This window comes from Mus caroli, unplaced genomic scaffold (genome assembly GCF_978045245.1).
Source record: "Mus caroli unplaced genomic scaffold, Mus_caroli_1 scaffold_5, whole genome shotgun sequence".
NCBI classification, from domain to species: domain Eukaryota; kingdom Metazoa; phylum Chordata; class Mammalia; order Rodentia; family Muridae; genus Mus; species Mus caroli.
This window is the reverse complement of record NW_028227260.1, coordinates 9,554,736-9,581,097: the sequence shown is the minus strand read 5'-3', so window position 1 is coordinate 9,581,097 and position 26,362 is coordinate 9,554,736. Positions and strand designations below refer to the sequence as shown.

General features: G+C 39.4%; 1 protein-coding gene across 13 annotated transcripts in view; it reads right to left on the bottom strand.

Moving 5' to 3' along the window:
• Positions 1–437: 437 nt before the first annotated feature.
• Positions 438–26,362, bottom strand: part of Reps2 (RALBP1 associated Eps domain containing 2) — a 252,394-nt gene continuing 226,469 nt past the window's right edge. For all 13 annotated transcript variants that reach the window (XM_021152942.3, XM_029473671.2, XM_029473675.2 and 10 more), the window contains 2 exons: positions 16,836–16,941; positions 438–6,112 (listed from right to left, as the gene is read on the bottom strand). In XM_021152942.3, coding sequence (XP_021008601.1) covers positions 6,044–6,112; positions 16,836–16,941 — 175 coding nt within the window. In that variant the 3' untranslated portion in view covers positions 438–6,043. The remainder of the gene's footprint in view (positions 6,113–16,835; positions 16,942–26,362) is intronic.

The window sequence follows — 26,362 nt, the reverse complement described above, 5'->3', positions numbered from 1 at the left end:
ACTAAGACGGTCCTTTGCAGCTAAGGATACCACGATGGGTGTCAAAACCCACTGTTTGGGTTTTGAGACATGCCCTCACTATATAGCTGAAGCTGGCCTTTAACTCACTATATAACTCAAGCTGGTCAATAACATTTGATCCCCCTGCCTCAGCCTCTAAAGTGCTGGGATTACAGAAATATACGCAATTTAGGAATATTCACAAGCTTAAAGAACACTGGGGAAATAAAACAAATAATTTGGTCCCACATTGAATCCAGTTTCAAGTCAGTAGTGTTTACTGTTTATTGATATTGAAGAACCTACCTTGAAGGGGATAAATTAATCAAATCGCAAACTTTGATTTTAATGGAACAGACCCTCCAACTCCTTCTTTCACAATCCTGATTGAAGACCAAATAGAAATCAGAAAATACTGACACCAGGACGCCACAAAATCCATGAGTTATCATACATTTATTTTTAACATAGCACCCCAGTTTCACATCATGTACATTTTTCCAAGTTTGAAAACCTTAACTTACTATGTTCTTCACAGATTTTTCAACAAGTGTGAAAAAGAGGCAGTAAAGTTAGCATGAGTCTACAAATCACAATCCAAATATAGGACACTCTCAGGAATTTATTTATGTTTAAGGTAAATACACAGAATGTTCCCAATGCTTAGCAAATGAGTGAAACTCTGGCTGAGTTAAATATTAGCACAACTTGTTAGCACAATATCATGAAAGACAGAAAGCATCAAATATATACTTTGCTGTTACACATTTTACTGTTACATGTACCTGTAGTGAAAAAATATAATTTACATTTTTTACCTTCGAGTTTAAAATAGACAGTCAGCTCATTATCTCTCTTAGCAGATAACTATGAAGACTAAAATGGCTCTGTTTGTCTCTGGCTCACTTAAATACCTTCCTTGTGCTAAAGATGAAGAGAATGGCAGCTCTAGTCCTAAAGAAGAGGGTATCCCTGCTTCCCAAGATAGGTGCAGTAGAACTTATCACACAAGTTGACTTGAAACAAAAACTCCAACTTAGTTGGTCAAAGTGGCACATGATAGATATACTCTGTTTGCTCTCATGGCAGAGCTCCCTGAAAGAACTTTAGGATCTAGTCCTATCATCCCGGACTGCTCTGAACCAGGTACCTGGAGGTTTCCTTACTGTAGTCCTTGACTCCCAATTTAAGCCCTCTTAAAGCCTGCTGTCCTCTGGTCTTCAGAGTCATAAACCTAGTGTTGCTAACTTCCCACAGCCATGAAATTAGCTAGGAACAAGACAGGAGAAATCACAAGACATGCAAACTAAGCATTCTCCAATAGTTGCCAGCAAAGCAAGGCTTTTGCAAACCAATTGGGTACTGTCAACTGCAACCTGCAGTACTTTCAATGTGTTCTTTACCATCAGGTGTGTTTAGAGAAACTAGGAAGTAAACCTACAAGCCTAAAACTAACTATACCTGGGCTGCCCAGCTCATAATTACACAACGGCTGCTTCAAGGCATATTTCTAAGACTTCTGCTGGGCAGCAGCTCTCAGAATCCACATGGATAGTTTTAAAGTCTGGTCCTCCTTGTGTACAATTCTTCAGAGGTTCAAATAATTAGATACAATTCTTTTCACAAACAAGCAAAGCAAAATGGCCCACAGAAATATTTATGAAAATGGCCATTGGTGACCAACCTGTCTATGTTCGTGGCATGTCTCCATCAGCCATGCTGAAAAGGGAAGGAAGCTGTGAGGCTGAGGACTGCACACCTCCAGATTTCTGCTTCTCACTAGGAACGTGAACCACACTGAGTCATGACACAAAAACTCTAACACCCACAACTAAAGTAGAAATGTAACTGATGTGTTGAAGTCTGAGTTTTAAGGGAACATTTGAAATAGAACTATTGAGCTAGAAAGAGAAAAGAAAGACACTAGTGTTGTATTTTGTGAGAGGAGATTTCTTTAGCCACTGCTTCATTTTCTTCACACCCTCGATGTTCAAACAACAACCCAATGAGCCTCCTTGTCAATCCCATAAGGCAATCTGCTCGGGAGAGATAGTACATTCCTGCTTTTACACTTGTACATCCACATTCTTGTGATAATATCAAGTCAGAGGTGTGATGGTAGTTTGTGTTGAACAAATGTTTTGGCTTTAAGGTGTTAATACTATAATTGAGCGCTTTCTAACTACTGCTTAGAAAAAGACATTTGCAAGTGTCTTGAATGCAAGAATCACATTAATATCAGATGTTGTCTAAGTGATCTTCTGATTATGTACCTATTATGGCCACAGTTATGAGACAATCCAGGATACAGAGAAATATTTAGAAATACAATACAATCAAAACACAGCTAAAGAATCATACTATTTTACAATAGTTTAGACATTGGTGGGAAGTCAAAAAAAAGGTCATGGTTTTTATTTCTTATCCCTAAAATGTGTTAAAATGAACCACTTGTGAGTGAGCAACAGCATACTGGAGGGAAGTATAACCTACTACATACTCAGTTCATTTTTATCACAGTAGTCTATTTGAGAAAGCATGGTACTATACCCATGGGACTATGCGGCTGCAATCTATTGAAAGCAGTAGCTTTAGAAAGTTCTGCCAAGATTTAAAGGAACATACTGCATCTTCAAAAGGGAAGCATTAGAAGGATGGTTTAATAACATTATTTCCACTCAAATTTTATTTTTTTTTAAAGCGGAGAGAAATATCTAAATCTAAAACTCCTTAGAAGATGCTTTCATATCTACAGACCAGTTAAGTCAATAAAATTCAACATGATAAATAAAAAAGGCTTTCTAATCTACTTTTAGGATAGACAGAGGACTACCTTGGAATCTATATAATCAGGCTACATCCCAATTCTACCACTAGCTATTATTGTGGATTCCTGGGCCAAGAGTCCACAATTCTTAGGGATGGGATTTTCCCATGCTAGCTATAAAAGAGGAACCCTGGTCCTGCCTAGTTCTAATAGTCACACATCACAGCTTCCATCTAAGCTGGCTTATTTCTCAATTAGTCCCAAACACTTGTCTGATGTTTATAAAGTGCTTCGATCTTTCCAACTAGAGCAAATATCTGCCTTGATTGTCACATTACACATCCATTCTTGCTATTTATCATTCAAGCTCTGCTTTAGGTCTGTGGATAGAAAGCCAGCCAAAGCTGTATGCTACTTACTAGAGATGCTAAAAGCCCCAATAAGGCCACGATCATTTCCTACTTTGCTTTCATCTGTAGGACTGGAGAATCCCCATGCAGGAACACCATTGAGCAATAGGGCAATTAAACCCCCATGAATGGAGACAAGGTTAACCTTCATGCTATAGAATTCTGCAAAACAAGCAACTCTTCATCTCTCATCCTTCACCAAGGAAGCTTCTTTTTGTGGTAAATGGAGATAAATTCCAAAGTAGTTCTACAAGTGCTGTCAATGCATCTGCCTTCCTGTATCATAGTAAAGGCTCTCAAAAAATATTATCAGGCACTATAACCCTAAAAGTGTACATCCTAAGAAAACACAGAAGTAAAGGATAAATACTAGTCATATAACATGTATTTAGTAGTGTATATTTAATAGAAACACAAGTATTTTCTTTTAAGAATCTATGTATAAGCAACTATTCAACTGATCGAAAGTCCAGCTAAAAATACTCTGTGTGTGTGTGTGTGTGTGTGTGTGTGTGTGTGTGTGTGTGTGTGTGTATGTGTGGTGTGGTTTAATGCAATGCCTCAGTTAAAATATTGGTGATGGGCTGAGGGTATGGCCCAGCATTTGCCTAGGATGAATGCTGTCCTGGGTTTGATCCCAGCACCACAAGAAATATATTGGTGAGGCTTCATTGTCCTTGATTGTCCAATGCAAGTTTTATCCTTTAAGGAAAACAAAGCCAACTAAATAAAATTCCAATCTCTTCACCCAGTTCCCTGTGTCATTTACTTCATGAGGGAAACAATATGTCAGTGTTTTTTAACTGCTCAGTAGACTAACATTCCTTAGGTTGTGTCTGCTTGGTGGACATGAAGTGCTCTCCCACGTGAGTGTATATGCACTGGAAGATCTTGAGATAAAGCGCATATGTTAGTCTTTCCTCTATTGAATGTACAAAATGCCAAACATGCTGTGAAACATCTGTAATCATAACACAGCCCTCTTATCCCAGCATATGGAAAAAAGAAGTCACCTAGGAATCTGTACTGACCCAACCATAATCTTAGGAGGGGTTAAATCATTCCTGAGTCCTCCTCACAAGAACACCACCAACAAACAAATAAACAAACAAACAAAAGGCAGCCAATGAAAAAAAGAAATGCAGAAATTGTTCAAGTTTCATGACTTTCCAAATCAAATCAGATTCAAATCCTTAAAATATGCATGGAAGAGAGTCAACAATTTGTTTTTCTTTGGAAAAACATCATCTGTTTGAACTCTTTTCTGTTGTTAAGCTACTGATAAAGCTTGCCAAAGGAACAGGGAAATATTAAATAAATGCCTATTTTTACTAAAAGCTCTCAGCTCTATTGAAATCAACAGCTTAATCTTACATATTGTAAATCTACCCAAAACCATTTCAAAAGTACCCTGTGCACACTAATGCTAATATTAAAATGCCCTGTTGAAGATCAGTGATTCAGGGACCCTATAACCCTACAGGTCAGTCATTTCCTACTTTCAGCTGGACTGTACTACGACATTTCTACAGGATACTTGCTTCTGCAATTTAAGCTTGCTTTGTATCACTTCCACTACAGTTAGCTGAGCTCCCCTGAACTGTATATAAAGTTAATACTTCCCAAGAGTACACTTCACAGAGAACAAGTAGTCATGTAGCTGGTGGGAAGATTGCATTTTTTCATTGTGTCTTCAGAAGCAACACATCTGAAATCCGGCCTAAAATAAAGACAATGACAACAGCCAAGGATTGTTGCAGAGTTAGTGGCTATTTCTCTTCCCTTCTCAGCCTGGATACCTGGATTCAACAACAAATAGGTAGCTATCCAGCTACTAATATTTGTTGGGTGGTTTCCAAGCTTATGCATTTACAAAGATGTTATCCCATGCAGGATAAAAGCAGAGATCTGGCAACTATTTATTTAATTTGGTCAGGCAAGGCAGTTAAAGTAGATTGTGCTTGCGCAAAAATTTACATGAAAAGGACTAAGTTATCTAGGTTGATGGCCTAGATTGGCCAAGTTAAACAGTTCATTGCCAAAATTCTCTACTTCACAGAGGTGTAAAGACCCAGTAAGGTTCCGATATTTAATAGAAAACAATAGTCATATATTATGTATAACTGACATAATATCAAAATGGTACTACAGAAGCAGTTTTTGGCATATAGTGGTAGAGGGCACAGTGCCAGTGTAAATCTGATGCTTTAATTGTATTCCAGCTTTTGATTTTATTATCATCATGCCTAAGACTATCTAGCTGGAATGCACACTATTCGGGAAACCAACATACTGTAGATAGCATACATATAAGAATAAAATGGGCATGAGCATCCTGGTAGTACAGCATTAATAGGTACTGTAGAATTATAAATTCTTTAAATAAATAATGTTCTGAATTATCTGCTAAAAGGCTAAATTAAATAAGGAGCAGTATCTAAAAGTGGTTAAAATGGGGGATAAATTCCAATGATAAGTATATTTTTGAAATGGGATTTAGGATTAAACTGAGGCTTCCTGTATATCAGGCAAGCACTCTACCACTGAGCTATATAAATACTTCTCTTTTAACGTTCTATTGGAGACAGTGTCCCAACAAGCTTCTAAAAATGGCCTTGAGCTTATGACCCTTCTGCTTTATCCTCCGAAGTAATTAATATTTTAAGTGCAATGATCAGTTGAAGACATATTTTACTACCACTGTAAAGTACACAAGTGAAGTGCAAAAGAGAAAGTCATATAGATTATGTTGTGCTGCTCACAGCTTTTGACATTCAGACATATATGACAAGTAGTTGGGCTTAAACACTCAAAAGAAAGATCTTGGCAGACAAGGTCACCTGCTGTCACTCAAGCCTCTAGGATGTCACAACACTGTGACTGGGCGAAGTTGTTCCAATTGGTTTTCCAATGCGATCCGTTCTTGATGAACTTCCTAAATTATACAAAACAGGGGAAAGAAAAAGAAGAAAAAGCATCATTTCGTGGGCTCATCTCTATTTCTTTACACGTTCAAAGGAAATATAGAACCAACCCTCAAACACTTGGAGACAAGTGGCCCCAAAGGCACTGATTTCAATGCTAGGGATTAGACAGTGGGGGATTCCCAGTCACTAACCTCAGCCACTGTACTACTCAGCACTGATATGTGTTAACATAGAGTGGAAGCCTCAAAACAGCCATCTCAGCTACAGGAATGGGCAGCTAAGTTCCAGCATGATCACAAGGCACTTTGAGCATGGTACAACTAACCTACTTCATAGCACACCTGATAAAATTTTCTTTGCAACCCTGCCTTAGCCTTAGTCTGCTTTGATAGGCTCAGAAGATAGTAGAGAATGACATTAAATATTAAAAAGACAACAGGAGAAAACTAAAAGAAAAGGCAGACTCCCAATACAGAACAATGAGTCACCTCAACTAAATTTCTAGTTGCAATCTCTGGCTTCTTTTCTGGCACAATACTTACTAGGGTTGAAGGATAAAAAGACAGACCGGTTATCCTGCCACCAAAGTCTCTTGTCCAGGCTCTTGCACATAATACAGCTTAACATAATTTCTGGCTATCTTTGTTCAGGTTTTATTGCTGTGAAAAGACACCATGACCAAGGCAACTCTTATATATAAAAACATTTCATTGTGGCTGGCTTACAGTTTCAGAGGTTTACTACATTATCATCATGATGGGAAGCATGGCAGCATCCAGGTAGATAGGGTTCTGGAGGAGCCAAGAGTTCTACATTTTCATCTGCAGACAGCAGAAGGAGACTGTGTGCCACACTGGGCATAGCTTGAGCATAGGATACCTCAAAGCCAACCCCCACAGTGACACACTTCCTCCAATAATGCCACACCTACTCCAATAAGGCCACACCTTCTAATAATGTTACCCTCTATGGTCAAGCACTCAAACATATGAATCTATGTAGGCCATACCTATTCAAGCCACCACAGTGAGTGAAAAACAGAATATGCTATTTGGAAATTGAAACATTCAGTCTTAAAACAGAGACACAGTTTGGAGCTGAGACGAAAGGATGGACCATCTAGAGACTGCCATATCCAGGGATCCATCCCATAATCAGCCTCCAAATGCTGACACTATTACATACACTAGCAAGATTTTTCTGAAAGGACCCAGATAGAGCTGTCTCTTGTGAGACTATGCCGGAGTCTAGCAAACACAGAAGTGGATGCTCACAGTCAGCTATTGGATGGATCACATGGCTCCCAATGGAGGAGCTAGAGAAAGTACCCAAGGAGCTAAAGGGATCTGCAATCCTATAGGTGGAACAACAATATGAACTAACCAGTACCCCCTCCCCCAAGCCCGTGTTTCTAGCTGCATATGAATCAGAAGATGACCTAGTCGGCCATCACTGGAAAGAGAGGCCCATTGGTCATGCAAACTTTATATGCCTCGGTACAGGGAAACGACAGGGCCAAGAAGTGAGAGTGGGTGGGTGGGGGAGTGGGTGGGAGAGCGGGTGGGGGACTTTTGGGATAGCATTGGAAATGTAAATGAAATAAATACCTAATAAAACAAAAAACAAAACAAAACAAAAAAAAACAAACAACAGAGTTTTGCAGAGACAAAAAGGACACATAAAGGTACTCTTAAGTGGAATTGTTCAATGTGGGAAAGAATTCTTATATAAAGGCTCAATTCTGAAATGCTCCAGAGAGCCAACATACATTAGAAAACCAATGTATAGAACCAACTATTCATTCATTCACACTCCTGGCAAACTATCTTCTATATCTATTAGCTCTAGGTCAGATGCTATTCTAGCTATCATAACAGCAAAGCCCAAGAAAAAAGTAGGCCAGGACCCTTATATGACTTATATTCAAATGAACAGACAGACAATAAAATGGGCAAAGAAGACAGCTCTGAAAGTAAATAAACAATATGTTACATTAGAGAACAACAGGGTTAGCAGACCAGGGGAAAACAGAAAAGTATGACTAAGGAAAACTGCTTAGAGGTGATGCAACTTGGTCAGAGACATGAATGAAGCTAGAAGGAAGCTACCTGAACACGTTGGGCAAAGATATGCCGGGTGACTACACTGCAACTTCAAAGGCCCCAAGGGAGCAAATAAGTTTTGTAAAAATGATGTGCAAAAAGAATGGAGTTCAGTTGGTAGAGTGCATGCCTAAAAGGCAGGACACTACAGATTCCATCTCTAGCACCACATAAATAGGCCATAGTGGCATGTTGCCTGGGATCCCAGCACTTAGGAGGTAAAGAACGTATAATGAAAAGGAGTTCAAGGCTGTAATACATTAGTCATTCTGATATCAGCCTGAGCTACATGAGACCCTATCTCAATAAAACAAAACTGAAAAGAAACAAAAAGAACACTGAATAAAGCTAATCTACCTAAAAACAAAAGTAGAGAAGACAGGATAAAACCAAACCAACTAAATGGGAAAAAAAAGAAGTAAAAGGGAGATAAAGATCGCTATCACTTCAAAAGCTTACTGAATGACTTTCCAGGGTGAGTCACTTTTTTATTTTGTAGTCCCACCACCAGCGCATGAGGCTCCAGTTGCAGTCCACTGACAGTGCCATTGTTTGTTTTAGCAGTTCTAGTAAGTGTACAGCAGCATGCAATGCAAGATTAACTTGTCATTTCCTAAGTGGCTAATGACAGAGAATATCATCTTATGTGTATAGATGTCATCCTTAGATCCTCTTTGGTGAAATATCTGTTCCAGTCCTTTGCCAACTTTTAAAATGAGATATTTGGCTTTTTAAAGTTCTTAATCTATCTTTAAATTTATTTACATTCTTCATTCAACATATTTTGCTCATATATTTTGCACTCCAACTCGTTCCAGATCCTATTTCCCTACCCATCCAACGCCATGTTCTCTCAGTCTCTCACACAGGGAAAAGAAAAATGAAAATCAAAACAGACAAACAAGCTGAAAGAAAGAAAGAAAGAAAGAAAGAAAGAAAGAAAGAAAGAAAGAAAGAAAGAAAGAAAGGAAAGAAAGAAAAGCAATAAAATAAAAACAGCAAAGCAAAATTTTAAAAGTACACACACTGAATTCACCTTGTGCTGGGCAACTACTCGTGGGCATGGGGCCTTCCCTGAAGTGTGGTCACTATACTCAGTGAGACTCCACTGGAGAGAGCTGATTGTCCCTTTACCAGAAGGTGTAAATTGCAAATAGCTTCTTAATTAGGGGTAGAACTTTGTGTCTACTTCCTCTTCTGCATGCTAGGATTTTGTCTGGCTTGGACATGTGCAGACCCTGTGCATACTGCCACAATCTCTGTGAGTTCATGTGGGTATCAGTCTTGTGTCTGGTAGATGGTGTTTCTTTGGAGTCATCCTCTACCTCTAGCTCTTATAATCTTTCCACTTCCTCTTCCACATAGATCCCTGCGCCCTGGAAAGTCGGATTTTGATGAAGATATCCTATTTAGGATTGAGTGTTCCAATCATCTTTCTTTCTATACATTGTCTAGTTGTGAGTTTCTGTGTTAGTTCCCATCTAGTCCAAAAAGAAACTTCACCGATGAGGGCTGAGTTGACTGATCTATGGATATAGAAATGTGTCACTAGGAGTCATTTTACTGTTGTGTTTCTTTATAATGCAGACAGTAGTAGGTCTTCCCAAAGACTTATTTTTGAGTTTTAAAATTACTTTTAATCAGAACAAAAGTTCTCTGACAAATATGTAGTTTGAAAATATTTTCTCCCCCATCTGTAACTTGTCTTGTAATTTTCTAGTGTCTTTGGCAGAAAAAAAAAAAGGTGTTTTATTTTAATGAAGGCCAATAAACTAAGTTATATTCTTCTAGATTATGCTTTTAATCATTTCTTTATACTGGGGGTCATGTCTAACTTCAAATCATGAACTTTTTTTCTTCCTTACTTTTTCCTAAAAGTTTTATAGATTTATGTTTTCCATTTACATGGACAAGTTAATCTTTGTACATGGGGTGAGACTTAGATCAAGATTCACTACTTGTTACACATAGATGGCCAATTGTTAAATATATTGTTGGGAGACTGACTTTTTTTTTAGTTGATTTAGCATCACTGTCTTTTTATTAAATGGCTTTATTTATCAAATGGCTTTATTTAGATGATGTCTTTCAGGATTCTGATTCATGCCCCATTCTCAGAACTCTACTGTCTTGATTACTGCAGCTTGACAGTGATTACTTCATTGGTTCTGCATCTCACATTGGAGTTTTGTAATTCCAAGTTCCTCAGCCCTCACATATAAATTTTTTAGATCTGCTTGTTTGTATTCATTTTTAAAATCCTGCTGGGATCTTAATTGGTGCTGTCATGAATCTAAAGATCACTGGGGAGAAAAATGACATCTCTATTCTATTGACTCTTACAAATATATAAGAAAATATATGCATTCCTTTAGATCTCCCTATATTTGTTTCGGCAGCATTTTTAGTTTCCAGTGTACAAATCTTAGGTTTATTCTGATAGAATTGTACCAAAGTACTTCATTTGGGGAAGGAGCTACTATCAAGTAGTACTTTAAAAACAACTCCATTACCAATAATTTATGACTTATACACAGGAATATGACTGATTATTTTGTATATTGATCCTATATCCTGGGACCTTCAGAAATTCAACTGAACAACAGAATTGTTTTTTAAATCTAATTTGAAATAGTATCACAAAGATTTTGGACAAAATTCAAAAGAGTACATACTCAAATCTTAGAACCCCTCAGAGGATTTTAGATGGCTAAAATAGTTGTAGCGACTCCTCTGCTTAAACTAGTCGATAGAGTTAATGCAAATCTACCCATAGTCCTAACAGTTCTTATTTTGTGGCATTTTCCTACCAATCTTCAAATTTGCATGAGAGAAACAGCTTACAATATCCAGTGGAATCATGAAAAAGAATATGCTGGGGGCTGGTGAGATGGCTCAGTGGGTAAGGGCACCCGACTGCTCTTCCAAAGGTCCAGAGTTCAAATCCCAGCAACCACATGGTGGCTCACAACCATCCATAACAAGATCTGGCGCCCTCTTCTGGAGTGTCTGAAGACAGCTACAGTGTACTTACATATAATCAATAAATAAATCTTAAAAAAAAAAAAAAGAATATGCTGAAAATTTTATATTACCACATTCCAAGACAGAATAAGGCAGCAGCAATCAAGAATGTAACACAAAGATCTATAGAAAGACTAATAGAACAGACTTAGATGTCAGAACCGAGCCCCCATGATTACAGATCATTGGATTTATGATAATGGCACCAAAGTAATCGATCCAAGGGAGGAAAAGTCTTTTCATGAAATGGTGCTGGATTAAGGAAATACTAAAGTGGGGAGAAATGAACCTTGACCCTAATTTCACATCATGTACAAATTTAACATAAAAATGTTAAAGAAGGGCTGGTGAGATGGCTCAGCAGTTAAGAGCACTGACTGTTCTTCTGGAGGTCATGAGTTCAAATCCCAGCAACTATATGGTGTCTCACAACCACCGTAATGAGAAACAAATAAGAAACCTATGGGCTGGAGTGAGCAGAACCCAGAGCGAGTAGGGGCCAGAGCAAGAGGGAGAAGGGAAGGGAGGAAAATGTAAAAGAAAAAAAAAAAACAATAAAGCTGTTAGAAGAAAATATATTAAAATTATTTTATAATCTATAGATATACAGTTTCCTTACGTTGAAAGTAACAAACTTATGAAAAATAACAGTTGGATTCTATCAAATTTTGAAGTATTTGTTCATAAAAATATATAGCTATCAAATAAATAGGTGATACAAACACTAGAAGGAAATACTGACAAATTTTGGTGGGATTACTTGTGAAGGAGTACTAGGTGTGGCCTTGCTAGAGGAGACATATCACTGGGGATGGGTTCTGAGCTTTCAAAAGTCCAGCCAGATCCAATCACTCTCTCTGTCTGCAACTTATAGATAATATGTAAGCTCTTGGCTACTGCTCAACTGCCATACCAGTCTGCATGCTGCCATGCTCCCCACCATGATGGTCATGGACTCACCCTCTGAAACTGCAAGAAAGCCTATAATTAAATGCTGCCCTTTTTAAGTTGCCTTGGTCATGGTGTCTCTTCACAGCAATAGAACAGTAACTAAGACACTTGGGCTCTCTCTCTCTCTTCTCTCTCTCTCTCTCTCTCTCTCTCTCTCTCTCTCTCTCTCTCTCTCTCTCTCTCTGTGTGTGTGTGTGTGTGTATTAGTCTTTTTTTTTCCTTTTTTCAAGACAGGGTTTCTCTGTGTAGACCTGTCCTGGAACTCACTCTATAGACCAGGCTGGCCTCGAACTCAGAAATCTACCTGCCTCTGCCTCCCAAGTGCTAGGATTTAAGGCATGTGCCACCACTGCCCAGCGTATTAGTCTTTTTGAGACAGGGTTTTTCTCTGTGTATTCCTGGCTGTCCTAGAACTCACTCTGTAGACCAGGCTAGCCTCAAGTCACAGAGATCTGCCTGCCTCTACCTACCAAGCCCTGAGATTACCACACTTACCTGACACTTAACCAATTACGGATGAATCCTGATTATCTAGGTAATCTAGGTCCTCTAGAATAAATGAGAATATATATCCAAACAAAAACATGTCTGAAGTTTCTGCAGAGTATTATGTCAAAAGTGGAACATGGATGTCATCCCTCCCTACAAGGCTCATGGACCATTTTTGGAGAGTGGGCAAAAAGAATATAATAGCCACAGGCTATAAAGAGGACTAGGGCATAACAGCATTTTCTGAGCGTGACCGAACTACTCTACTCATAAACTCACAGAAGTCATAACTGCATGCACAATATCAAGCCAGTGAGCATCCAAGCATAGGTGGGGAAGGCCGGGGCCTTACCTGCACACACGGGAACTATTGGCAGTTGATGGATGCTACCTGAGAGAGAGTCAGTTTTCTTTAGGGGTATAGTCCCTCATAAATTGACTGGCTAGCTAGCTACCTCACACCCACACATATAGGGGCAGCACAAGTTAGACTCAGTGGATTATTGTAAAAAGACATGAGGTAAGGAAAGGGGTAAATATGACCAAAATACATTGCATGAAATTCTCAAAGACTAAGTAAAACCATGATATTAAAACATGCTCACAGAATGGCTAAGATCAAAAATTCAGGTGACAGCAGATGCTGGCGAGGATGTGGAGAAAGAGGAACACTCCTCCATTGCTGGTGTAATTGCAAGCTTGTACAACCACTCTAGAAGTCAGTCTGGCGGTTCCTCAGAAAATTGGACATAATACTACCAGAAGATCCAGCAATACCTCTCCTGGGCATATACCCAGAAGATGTTCCAACTGGTAGTAAGGACACATGCTCCATTATGTTCATAGCAGCCTTATTTATAATAGCCAGAAGCTGGAAAGAACCCAGAAGTCCCTAAACAGAGGAATGGATACAAAAAAATGTGGTACAGTTACACAATGGAGTACTACTGAGCTATTAAACACAATGGATTTATGACATTCTTGGGCTAACTGATGTATTTGGAGGATATCATCCTTAGTGAGGTAACCCAATCACTAAAGAAGTCACTAGATATGCACTCACTGATAAGTAGATATTAGCCCAGAAACTTAGAATAGCCAAGAGACAATTTGCAAAACACAAGAAAATCAAGAAGAAGGAAGACCAACATGTGGATACTTCATTCCTCCTTTGACAGGGAACAAAATACCCGTGAAAGGAGTTACAGAGACAAAGTTTTGAGCTAAGACGAAAGGATGGACTATCCAGAGACTACCCAACCTGGGGATGCATCCCATAATCAGCCACCAATCCCAGACACTATTGCATATGCCAGCAAGATTTTGCTGAAGGGACCCTGATATAGCTGTCTTATTTGAGGCTATGCCAGTGCTTGGCAAATACAGAAGTGGATGCTCACAGTCACCTATAGAATGGAACATAGGGCCCCCCAATGGAGAAGCTAGAGAAAGCACCCAAGGAGCAGAAGGGGTCCGCAACCCTATAGGTGGAACAACAATATGAACTAACCAGTACCCAGAGCTTGTATCTCTAGCTGCATATGTAGCAGAAGATGGCCTAGTCGGCCATCATTGGGAAGAAAGGCCCCTAGGTCTTGCAAACTTTATATGCCCCAGTAGAGGGAAATGCCAGGGCCAAGAAGTGGGAGTGGATGGGTAGGGGAGCAAGACGGGGGGGGGGGCGCGGGGGGAGGGTATAGGGAACGTTCAGGATGGCATTTGAAATGTAAATAAAGAAAATATCTAATAAAATAAAATAAAATAAAAAGTTCAGTGAGGCAGTTTGATTCACTATGTTGTAAAACTGTAAACAGCTCCAGTTTTCAATAGACCTAATAATGAAACTGCAGCATATTCACTCGGTACTGTATTAGGTAGCAGTGAAAGGAGTGAATTCCTCATGCACAGAACAAAATTAATGAATCTCAAAAACTTTATACAGAAGTATTTGTTATAGGATATCATCATATCCAGTTCCATAACAGGCAAACCTATGGTATGAAAACATCAGAATACTGGTTGCCCAGTGACCGGGGTAGAAGTAGAATAGGAAGGGAAATGAGAAACCCTCTTTGGGGATGGCAACAGTCTCTAAATCTGTAGAACTTGGGTTATGTAAGTATATCCAATTTGTTACAAGATCAACAAGAGTACAGTTATGATTTGTATGTGTTAAATTTCACATCATAGTTTTGTGTCAACTTGACACAACTGGAGTTATCACAGAGAAAGGAGCTTCAGTTCAGGAAATGCCTCCATGAGATCCAACTGTAAGGCATTTTCTCAATTAGTGATCAAGGGGGAAAGGCCCCTTGTGGGTGGGACCATCCCTGGGCTGGTAGTCTTGGTTCTATAAGAGAGCAGGCTGAGCAAGCCAGGGGAGGCAAGCCAGTAAAGAGCATCCCTCCATGGCCTCTGCATCAGCTCCTGCTTCCTGACCTGATTGAGTTCCAGTCCTGACTTCCTTGGTGATGAACAGCAATGTGGAAATGTTCGCCAAATAAACTCTTCCCTCCCCAACTTGCTTCTTGGTCATGATGTTTGTGCAGGAATAGAAACCCTGACTAAGACATAAGGAAAACCTGTAGAAAAAAAATGAACTCTCTGAGGAGGCTAGACTGTTCTGCACACACAGTAAGTTCCAGGATGAAGGGCTATGTCTCAAATAAATAGAAAAACTGAAATCTAGCCAACAATATATATGCTGAGATATTTAAAGAATATATACAGATGTTGGTAATGTATTTAAGTATATGTCGGAAGTAAACTGATGAATAGAGCTGATAGACAAACTGACACGTGCATAATAAAACAAATATAAGATACTGCTAGTGGCAGAGCAGAAGCAGTGGCTGTAAAAATATTCCAAATTTTCTATGTATTTAGATTTTCTGGAGTAAAAGATCTTGGTAGAGAAGTCAGGAATGGGAAGAGAGTAGAGTGCGCTGAAGCAGTACCATGGAGTAGAGTGCCAAGGAGGGACAGCACAGTATCTCAGTCGCAAGCACTGTCTCCATATCAGCATGCTGGTACATATGCATCAGCTCAGAGCTCAGGAGGATTCTGTGTTCTAGGCCATTCTGGGTTATGTATCAAGGATTTGTCTTTTAAAAAGACTGAAAAGTAATTTTAGAGAAAATGGTCATTTATGTAGATTCTTCTAAAAACTAGAGAGACAGAGAGAGAGAGAGACAGAGACAGAGACAGAGAGAGAGAGAAAGACAGAAAGAGAGAGATGAAGCAAAGCCCATAAGAGGAATGTGAGAAAGACAGTGGATGAGAATAATCTCTAAGATCACTAATGCTGGAGTATGCTTACATGTAGATTGAAAATGACCCAAACCATATCCCACCAAAATATGTTCAAATCCTCTCAGGACCTGTAAACATGATTTTTATATGCAAAGAGAATCATATGAGGTTGATATCGTGCTTGATTAAGTTGGGCCCTAATCCAATGACTGGTGTCCTTAATCAGAAAGGTACAATAAGAACACATTACAGACAAGACACAGGAAGAACGTTACATGACAGAGGAGACGGAGATTGGACCTTTATGTACAGGTCAAGGAATGTCAAGGATTGGCAGATAATACTTGGAGTTGGGAAGCAATAAACATGTCATCTCTGAACCTTTCAAAAATGTCAGGGCTCTGGTGACACATCGGCTTCAAATTCCAGAGCCAGGACAAAATACCTTACCATCTCATTTGTGCTATATGACTAGAGGAGAAATGATGAGAGAAACAGGTGAGAAAACCAGGGCTGATGCCCTTGAGAAAGTGAAATGGAAATTTCCAAGGTACCAGAAAAGGGGTTTACCCAGGCTGCCTACTTCCACAAAAGTGAGCATCATTCCTAGATGATCTATATATTTATGAACTTACCCAGAAGCTTTGGACAAGGAATACAGAGTTTGTAAGCAGCTTGATTTCCTTTTAACTCATACATGGTATGTAGCCTTTATATTGAAGTTACTAGTCCTAGTTTAATCATTCAAGAGCCAACCCTTGAAATGCAAATACACTTGGTCTTCAGCAGCCAAAAGAGCTTTGAGAACAAAAGCAGGTCTTAGTGAAAGGAATGGGGAGCTGATGGTCGAACCAAATCAGAACAAAACATCAGGGTAAAGTGAGGGGATCCAAATGGGAGCCGTACTCCTTACCTTCAGCTGCTGCTGCAGCTCACTGTTCAAGCGGGCCAGCACTGCATTGGCCTCCTTATTTTTGCGAATGGCAGTCTGAATAGCCTTCTTCTGCTTGGAAGACTGCCTGTAAAATAGTGCAAACATTTCTATGAAAAGAAACTCAGAGGTCTGGACCCTTTCTTGCAAGTCAGAACTCAGATTCATGAGAGGAGCTAAACTGACAAAGGTTAACATCCCAGGGCTCCAAAAATAACATCTCATGTTCTCAGGCCAGCAAGCCAGCAGGCAGGCAGGCCCATGCCAAAATGAAACAAATTTGTCAGGATGAATTATTTATACCTGAAGCCATTTCCCCATTTTATAACTTGAATAGAGACTGTGAATTGAACCTTTTCAAACATTTGTGTTCTAGTTATTCCAAGACTTTTTTTTTTTTTTTTTTTTTTTGGTTTTTCGAGACAGGGTTTCTCTGTGTAGCCCTGGCTGTCCTGGAACTCACTCTGTAGACCAGGCTGGCCTCGAACTCAGAGATCTGCCTGCCTCTGCCTCCTGAGTGCTGGAATTAAAGGCATGCACCACCACGCCCGGCTCCAAGACATTTTAATACACATTTTTCTGATAAGTCTTATTAGCCAAATGACCCTTTTGTATAGACATTAATGGAATCTACTTGAGTGGACAAGACTGGTGGAAAAGAGAGGAACTTTCTCTTAAGCAGAAATTTAGCAAGACTGCCTAATTCTCCTTTATTTCTTTATGAGAGGACATGTGAATTGGACTATATATTACAATATATCTGAAGCATGTGAAGAAAATGAAGAATGTTTTTGTACCAGCATGCCTTAGCTAAGTCAGTACTAACTTTAAAGAGTGGTTGTAAGTAGGGAGATCATGTGTTCCACTTGGGCCTATTAAAGTATCCATTTACACTGTTAGGCCCTAAGTCTTCTTAGTACCATATTGATCTTTTAAAACTGTCCATGGTGGGAATGATAAATCAACATGGTCATCACAAGTGTAACTTACAAACTCTTATTTCCCACAGCAAGAAACACAACAAAAAGGTGATTTGTACTCTTCTAGAAAAAACTACCATATTTTTAATCACTGGCAAACGGGTTCTAGTACTGCTCTACCCTACAGATAGGATGACTATCTCCTGAGGGATATTGCGCTAGCCACCCTGCTAATCGGTAGAAGATTAGTTCCTTCTGCAGAGAGTTTAAAGATTAATTGTTTCAGCCACATAGAGGCAGGGAAGAAGCTTCAAAAGTCGACTTTATTATAAAGCAGAAACTGCATTTACAGTTGTGTTCTGTGATTTAAACTCAGGCCCTCATGCTTGTACAGCCAAGTGCTTTACCCACTAAGCCATCTCCCTCACTTTTTAACAAAAGAATTTCATTAGCATATATTCACTGAGCAAAGTGAAAGGTTTCATAATGACATTTTCATTCAAATACATTTGTACTTTGGCCAATATTCATAACTCAATACCCTTTCTTATCCTGTTTATGACCACATTAGGTTCCATCTTCTTTACAAATGTTTTTACAAATGTTGCACATGTATGCATGTGTGTGTGCATGCACATGTGTGTGTGTGTGTGTGTGTGTGTGTGTGAAAGAGAGAGAGAGAGAGAGTTATCCAGGTTCCACATATAAAGTAAAATTTTAATTCATAACTTCTTTACCGAATGAATAATATATTCAAGAATATGATAAAAATAAATATTACAAAGTAAAATGTTGAGAACAACACCAACATAACAGAAACAAAATATAAATAGCATAAGAAGAAGACTTGAATTTTGATACAGGATCTATTCCTTTGCTTTACAACAAAGGAGCAACAAAGAGGAGAGGAGGGGAGGGGAGGGGAGGGGAGGGGAGGGGAGGGGAGGGGAGGGGAGGGGAGGGGAGGGGAGGGGAGGGGAGGGGAGGGGAGGGGAGGGGAGGGGAGGGGAGGGGAGAGGAGAGGAGAGGAGAGGAGAGGAGAGGAGAGGAGAGGAGAGGAGAGGAGAGGAGAGGAGAGGAGAGGAGAGGAGAGGAGAGGAGAGGAGAGGACTCAAAATGCAACATTTAAAACAAAGAGGGTTGGAGAGATGGCTCAACAGTTAAGAGCACTGACCACTCTTCCAGATGTCCTGAGTTCTATTCCCAGCAACCACATGGTGGCTCACAACCATCTGTAATGAGATCTGATGCCCTTCTGGTGTGTCTGAAGACAGCTACTTACATATAATATATGAATAAATAATTCCTTAAAAACAAAAAAAAATTAGAAAATCATGAAAGGATAGGAAGGGATGTATCACCAAAGACGATATGCAGTGGCAAATACACACACAAGTGTGCACACACAAAAAAAAGTTTTTAAATATCATTAGCCTTCAGAGAAATACAAATTAAGATCACAATGTCATCGACTTAAATACCTACTAAAGAGCTAATATTAAAATGGAACAAAACCAAATTCTTGCAAGGAGATGGAGAAATTCAATGTCTCATACACAGCTGCTGGGAATGTAACATGGAACCTCCATTCGGAAGAAAAATTGGAAGTGTCTTTTCTTTTTATTGGATATTTTCTTTATTTACATTTCAAATGTTATCCCCTTTCCTGGTTTCCCTTCCCCCTCAGAAGCCCCCTATACCATCCCCTTTCCCCCTGCTGCTATGAGGGTGCTCCCCACCCACCCACCCACTCCCACCTCCCTCCCTGGCATTCCTCTACACTGGGACATCAAGCCTTCATAGGACCAAGGATCTTTCCTCCCATTGATGCCTGACAAGGCCATCCTCTGCTACATATGAGGCTGTACATAAGAGTACACTCCATGTGTACTCTTTGGTTGGTGGCTTAGTCCCTGGGAGCTCAGGTGGGGGGGGTTGTCTGGTTAATTGATATTGTTGTTCTTTCTATGGGGATGCAAACCCCTTCAGCTCCTTCAGTCCTTCCTCTAACTCCTCCATTGGGGACCCCATTAGGGACCCCGTGTTCAGTCCACTACACATACTTAGCAGATAATCCAAAAAATCACAGTTCAGGAAAGCTTATCCCAAAGAAAAGAAAATTCACTTACAAATAAAAACACTATTGCATACACCAGCAAGATTTTGCTGAAAGGACCCTGATATAGCTGTTTCATGTGAGGCGATGCCAGTGCCTGGCAAATACAGAAGTGGATGCTCACAGTCAGCTATTGGATGGAACACAGGGCCCCCAATGGAGGAGCTAGAGAAAGTACCCAAGGAGCTGGGGGGGTCTGCAACCCTATAGGTGGATCAACAATATGAACAAACCAGTACCCCCAGGAGCTCTTGTCTCTAGCTGCATATGTAGCAGAAGATGGCCTAGTTGGCCATCATTGGGAAGAGAGGTCCCTTGGTATTGCAAACTTTATATGCCCCAGTACAGGGAAATGCCAGGGCCAAGAAGTAGGAGTGGGTGGGTAGGGGAGCAGGGTGGGGAGAGAGTATAGGGAACTTTCGGGATGGCATTTGAAATGTAAATAAAGAAAATATCTAATAAGATTTTTTTTAAACTTATGCAAAGATGCTTGCAGCAACTATATTTGAGATATTCAGCAACTACACACAACCAAAGTATCACTTAATAGGAGATTTTCTAAACAGACTGCTATATGCATGTCACGGGACACTGCTTCGTAGTGCTGGCTGATACACACATCTACCACATTCAGATGGACGTTAAGGGATGAAAGTTTTCCTTTCTTTGGAATAAGTGTCCTGAACTGTTTTATTTGTTTGATTGGTTGTTTGGTTGGTTTTGTTTTGTTTTAATGAACTAAATATACTGAGGGAAAAAATGTCAAATCCATTTATATAGCATTCTTAAAATGACAAAATTATAAGAATGGAAAATTAGGCAATTGTTTGCTAGGGGCTATGAATGTTAGATAATAGAAAGTAGGTATGACGCCATCATACTGATTATAGTGATTGTTCCACAAATCTACACAATATGACAATATGTTCTAAAATGGTATAGAATTATCCTAGTTAGGTAAAATGTAATTATTGGGACAATCTGTAAGAGATAAAAAAAAATGTTTGCTTGGTATTACTTTTTAAAAGTTTACAGAAAGAGATCAATCGGAACCAGATGCCTCTCCATCCTTAAAGTACTAGCATGCTATGTGAATCAACTTAGAACTGTTGTCTCTATTGCCGCCCTCCACCGACGTGGGCAGATATCATGTATTCATGCTTGTGTGAAGAAACCCTCACTTCCAGTTTCACACTTGGAGGCTGGGGCATCCTTACCTAAACAGCTTCTCTCTCCTAGGTATAAGAGAGAACTGGTCATAGTTATGCGTCCAGTTCAACCATGGCCCTTCTTAGCAAGGCAATTAATCTGGGGAGCTGAAAGTGGTAGACTTCTTCACAGAAAAAAAAGTGACAAATACCCTTCAGAAGACTAGAGAAATTTCAGGAATCCAAAGGTTTGCTGTAATTATTTTCTATAAATCACCCCTACATCCTTAAAATGAATGTGGTTCCTTAAAGTTTTTTATGGGTCAACAAAGAATATGCTAAGATACTCCAAGTTGTTGTGTTGCTGTTATTGTTGTTTTGATTTTTGGTTTATTTTGTTGTTGTTGTTGTTTCTCATTTTTAACCAAAGGAGTCCTAAGTAAAGCAAATATCAGGTCCCAATTTAGACACCAATGTTTGGTATAGGGCATGTGTTTACAGTTCAGGAAAGGTGTTTATTTAGCCTCTTAATTGCTTTTGAAGTTTTCCCCTACAAATTACCCTAATGTTTTCCTCCATGTTCCAATCTGGAATACAACTGGTTCTGTTTCAAAGGCAGAAGCCCGTCCAGTAGATCCTGGCTTCGTTTCATTCCATTGAATGCCACCTTATCACATGGAGCAGAAGCACTGTGCAGCACTGTCAGCATGAGAGTCTGAGGCAGAGCACCTCTCAAAAGAGTTTTTATGGTGTTTTGTGGTGTTTATGGGGATTGAACTCAGGGCCATGTGTGTGCTAGGCAAGCTCTCTACAACTAAGCTCTCCTTATGCCCTCCTGTGTTCCATATGCTATAACCCTTCTATTTCAACTGGCTTTGTGGCCACCTGCCCTACTCTTATGTTTCACACTGTTGCTGTGATGAAATACCCCCACAAGGAGGCAGTTTAGATAAGAAAGGGACTTATTTGATTACAATTCCAGGTTATAATCCATCACAGCAAAGAAGTCACAGTGGCAGGAGCTCAAAGCAGCAAGTCATATGATATCCATAGTCAAGAGCATGCAGAAATACATGCATGCAAACCTATTTATATTCTCAGCACCAAAGGCCTAGGTAATGGAAGCAGCCACAGTGGGCTAGATCTTCTTACATAAATTAAAACTCAAGACAATTAATTCCCTCACAGACATGCCCATAGGCCAACCTGATCCAGACAAGTCTTTACTTAAGATCCTCTTCCTTCCTCCCAGGTGATTCTAGGCTGGGTCAAGTTAACAGGTAATACTGATCATCACATTACCCAACCATAAATTGCATTTCTCTGTTGCCTTGGTAGGTAAGAACATGCGACTAAGCTTTAAGCCAGTGAGATCAGAAAGATTTTAGCAATAAGCTGGGGATTTTTCTTTCCATTTGTTCTTTCTCCCTTTCCATGCAACCTGAAATATAAATACATTGGTGACAAGTCACCATTAGCATATGAATAAAGGCAAATCCCAACAAAATCAATAACAGAAGACAAGATGCCTGGTTTCCTAACAGAGCAATCCTACTCTTCTGAAGTGTATTTTCTGCTCAAGTAGCAAATCTGAATTTTGAAATATATATTTTTTACTTATTCTTTGAGAATCTGAAACCTGTATTTTATAAAATATATTTTATTATTTTAAAGGATATAAGCTAGGCATAGTGGCTCACACCTATGACACAGCACTCAGAAGGCTGAGTTAAGAGGATTTCCAGAAGTTTGAGGCTAGCCTAGGCTAATGAGGTAACCAGCCCAAGCTATAGTTCGAGACCCTATCTCAAAAAAAAAAAAAAATTCTTCCAAAAAGGAATATAAAGAGGATTCTCTAAGTGAAAAAAAAATATATTAGCCTACATATTTTGGCTCACACCTGCCATGCAAACATTTGGGCAGTGACAAGAGGTTCATCCTTAGATACACAGAGAACCAGCCATGACTACATGAGATACTGCCTTTAGGAAAAGGATAAATCTTCTTAGCCTTATCCCTGGGCTTTGATTTCTCCCAAGAAAATTGGGTGCATCTTCTGAGTCCCAAAGTTGTATTGCCTTTTCTATTGTTGGAAATGGAAGACTTCCATCAGGTATTCAAGCCATCAATCCCTTAGACAATCCCAATATATCAAGCATAAGGAGGGAAAGAAAAAAATTCCAACCACATCGAGAACATCATGCAGCCAAACAAACAGTCTATACTAGCTGCTAGAACACACTCTGAAGTTAGAGCAAAGAATACAGACTACAGAGTGTGGCCCAAGGCCATGGTACTGTCATATGGTGTCCTCTGTCTCCACACTGCATGAATAATCCTATTTTCCAAAGGTTCATCTTTAGTAGACAAGAAAGATTGGGCAAAGAAACAACTAGGCCCAGCTGTTTCTAAGCCAACTTCATGTTTGTCCTTATTAATGATGACACATTATGAAATGCTTAGTGCACATAACCTGGACTCAGCAGTTTATTTGGACAGACTTACTATTTCTTTGTGTGGGCAATGTAAGAGCAAAAGCTGAATTTGTTTTTGACCATGGTTCACTTTTTATGTTAATTTCTATAAAAGCTGATGACAGGTTTACAATGAGTTCTACTTTATTTTTAGCCTTTCCTCATGTTCTATTGGAGAATTAGGCTTATAGAAAATGTTTGGGGCTCAAAGACAGTACCTAGCAACTAACACTGTGAACAAGAAAAAAGTGGGGCAGGGGTGACTTAACTACATTCATATAGCACGTGTCTAAGGAAATCTGAGCTTACGTCCCTCTCAAAACTTTGACTTGGGAAAGACCTGTAAGCCAAACATTTTGTATATTCTGTCTTTTGCTCCAAGCCTTGAAAAATTATGAACATTAAATTTCATTCTATTGTGCCAAAATAAGCTGGTCTTGGAACTAAACTAAGAAGCTGTATAAAATCCTCTCATGTGAAAACTTAGGCCCTGACTATTCACACTGTTACCTGTGCACTAGTCTCTTAGCTAAACACTACATGATCCCCACACTAGCATGCTGACAACATTCACAGAACAAATGAATAGAAGAAAACACCATTTCAATAAATACTATAGGGACAACTATATAATTACTATGTCAAATAATGAATTTGAACCTCATCTTCACATGAGATACAAAATGAACTCAAAGTAGACCATAAGAGTCAGCATTAGCTATAAAGTGACAAGACTTTTCTAAGTAAATAATCTTTGAGAACTTGGACTAGGCAAGAGTTTCTTCAATATGACAATAAAAATCTAAGTACCAAGTAAGACATGGAGATTACACCTTCAATCCCAGAATTTAGGAAGCAGAGGCAGGTAGATCTTTGTGAGTTTATGGTCAGACTGGTCTACAAACTGAGTTACAGGTCAATCAGGGTCACAGAGTAAGATCCTTTCTCAAACACACACACACACACACACACACACACACACAATGTAAACTTGGTACTTCAAACTATACAGAGAGAGGGAAAAAACACAAACAGGATAGGAGAAAATATTTGAAAGTCATGTATCTGACAAAGGTGATTTATACAGATTATATAAAAGGTCCCATAACTCAACTATAAGTGGGCAAAGGATATGAGTAAATATTTATCCAAAACTATATTTAAATGGCCAATAAGTACAAGGAAAGATGCTCAACAATATTTAATCATTAAGGAAATGCAAATCAAAACTGCTGTAAGATGCTACATTACAGTCACTACTAGATGACTGTCTAAACATGACCTGAAAGAAGACAATACTAATAGACATGCTAACATGGGCAGGGAAAAGATCACAAGGCCTCAACCCTAAACAAAGAACTACAGGCAACTAAGGAATGCCGCAAGAGAAATGGTCTTCCTCGGTGAAGAGCACACCAATTGGTTATCTAATACCAAGTGGTCAGCCCTAAAAACATACATACCAGTAACACCATATAGACTGAGCAGGTTGTGGTTATGTATTTAGGAATGCTATATGAATGTAACAATAGTTAATGAAAAAAAGAGGCCATGAGTCTGAAAGAGAGCAAGGTGGGGGGGGGGGCATGTGGAAGTGTTTGGAGAGAGGAAAGGAAAGGGTTAATGCAATTATATTATAATCTCAAAAATATTTTTATAGAAATTAGATAACTATTGATAAAGAAGTAGAGAACTAGAACCCTCAGAGACATTGCTGAAGATATAAAATGGAATGGTTGGTCAGTGTGAAAAAGAATCTGGCTCTTCTTCAATGTGTTAAACATAGCATTACCATGTAAGTCCAAATTTTACCCATATATGTATTCCCAAGAAAAACAAAAACATAAAGTTCACACAGAAACATGAACACAGATAACACTGTTTATTTAAAATATGCAAAAAGGTCAAATAACCCAAAGGTCTGATTTATGAATCACTGAATAATATGTGGAACACTAATAGAATAGAATAATATTCCAGCCCAGAGCTAAAGCTGTCCCACAGCCTACTGCACCCAAATCCCACCCAGAGAGAGCTAGTCTCCCAGGAGTGCTTTCACTCCTAAGCCCACAGGTGAGATTACCACTTTTGCTCCAATAACTGTTCAAAGAGGGACCAGCCAGGAGTGTACAGGGCACAGGAACAGCAGAACAGCTGAAGACAGGATCCTCTGGTCTCCATCTGCGCCCCATAGCTAAGGCTGTTCCACAGCCCTCCGTACCCAAATCCTGCCTGGAGAGAGCTGGTCTCCCCAGAACACACCTAAGATCACAGGCTCACAGGCCCACAAGAGGGACAAGCTCCAGTCAGAGACAGCAAGACCAACTAATACCAGAGATAACCAGATGTTCAGAGGCAAACACAAGAACCTAAGCAACAGAAACCAAGGCTACTTGGCATCATCAGAACCCAGTTCTCCCACCATAGCAAGTCCTGGATACCCTAACACACCAGAAAAGCAAGATTTGGATTTAAAATCACATCTCATGATGATGATAGAGGACTTTAAGAAGGAAATAAATAACTCCCTTCAAGAAATACAGGAGAACACAAATAAATAGCTAGAAGCCCTTAAAGAGGAAACACAAAAATCCCTTAAAGAATTACAGGAATAGTATTCCACATAAAAAAATTAAGTTCTAATTCATGCTACAACATGGATGAACCTTGCAAACACTAACAAAAGTAAAAAGTCAAACACAAGGGACCACATAATGCATAACTATATCAATGTAAAATGTAAGCAAAGTAAAGACAGGGTAAATTAGTGGTTTCCAGGAGCTGGGCAGGAAGGGATCTTAGGGAACAACTTCCACTGGGCATTGAATCTTTTGGAGATAACAAGAAAAGT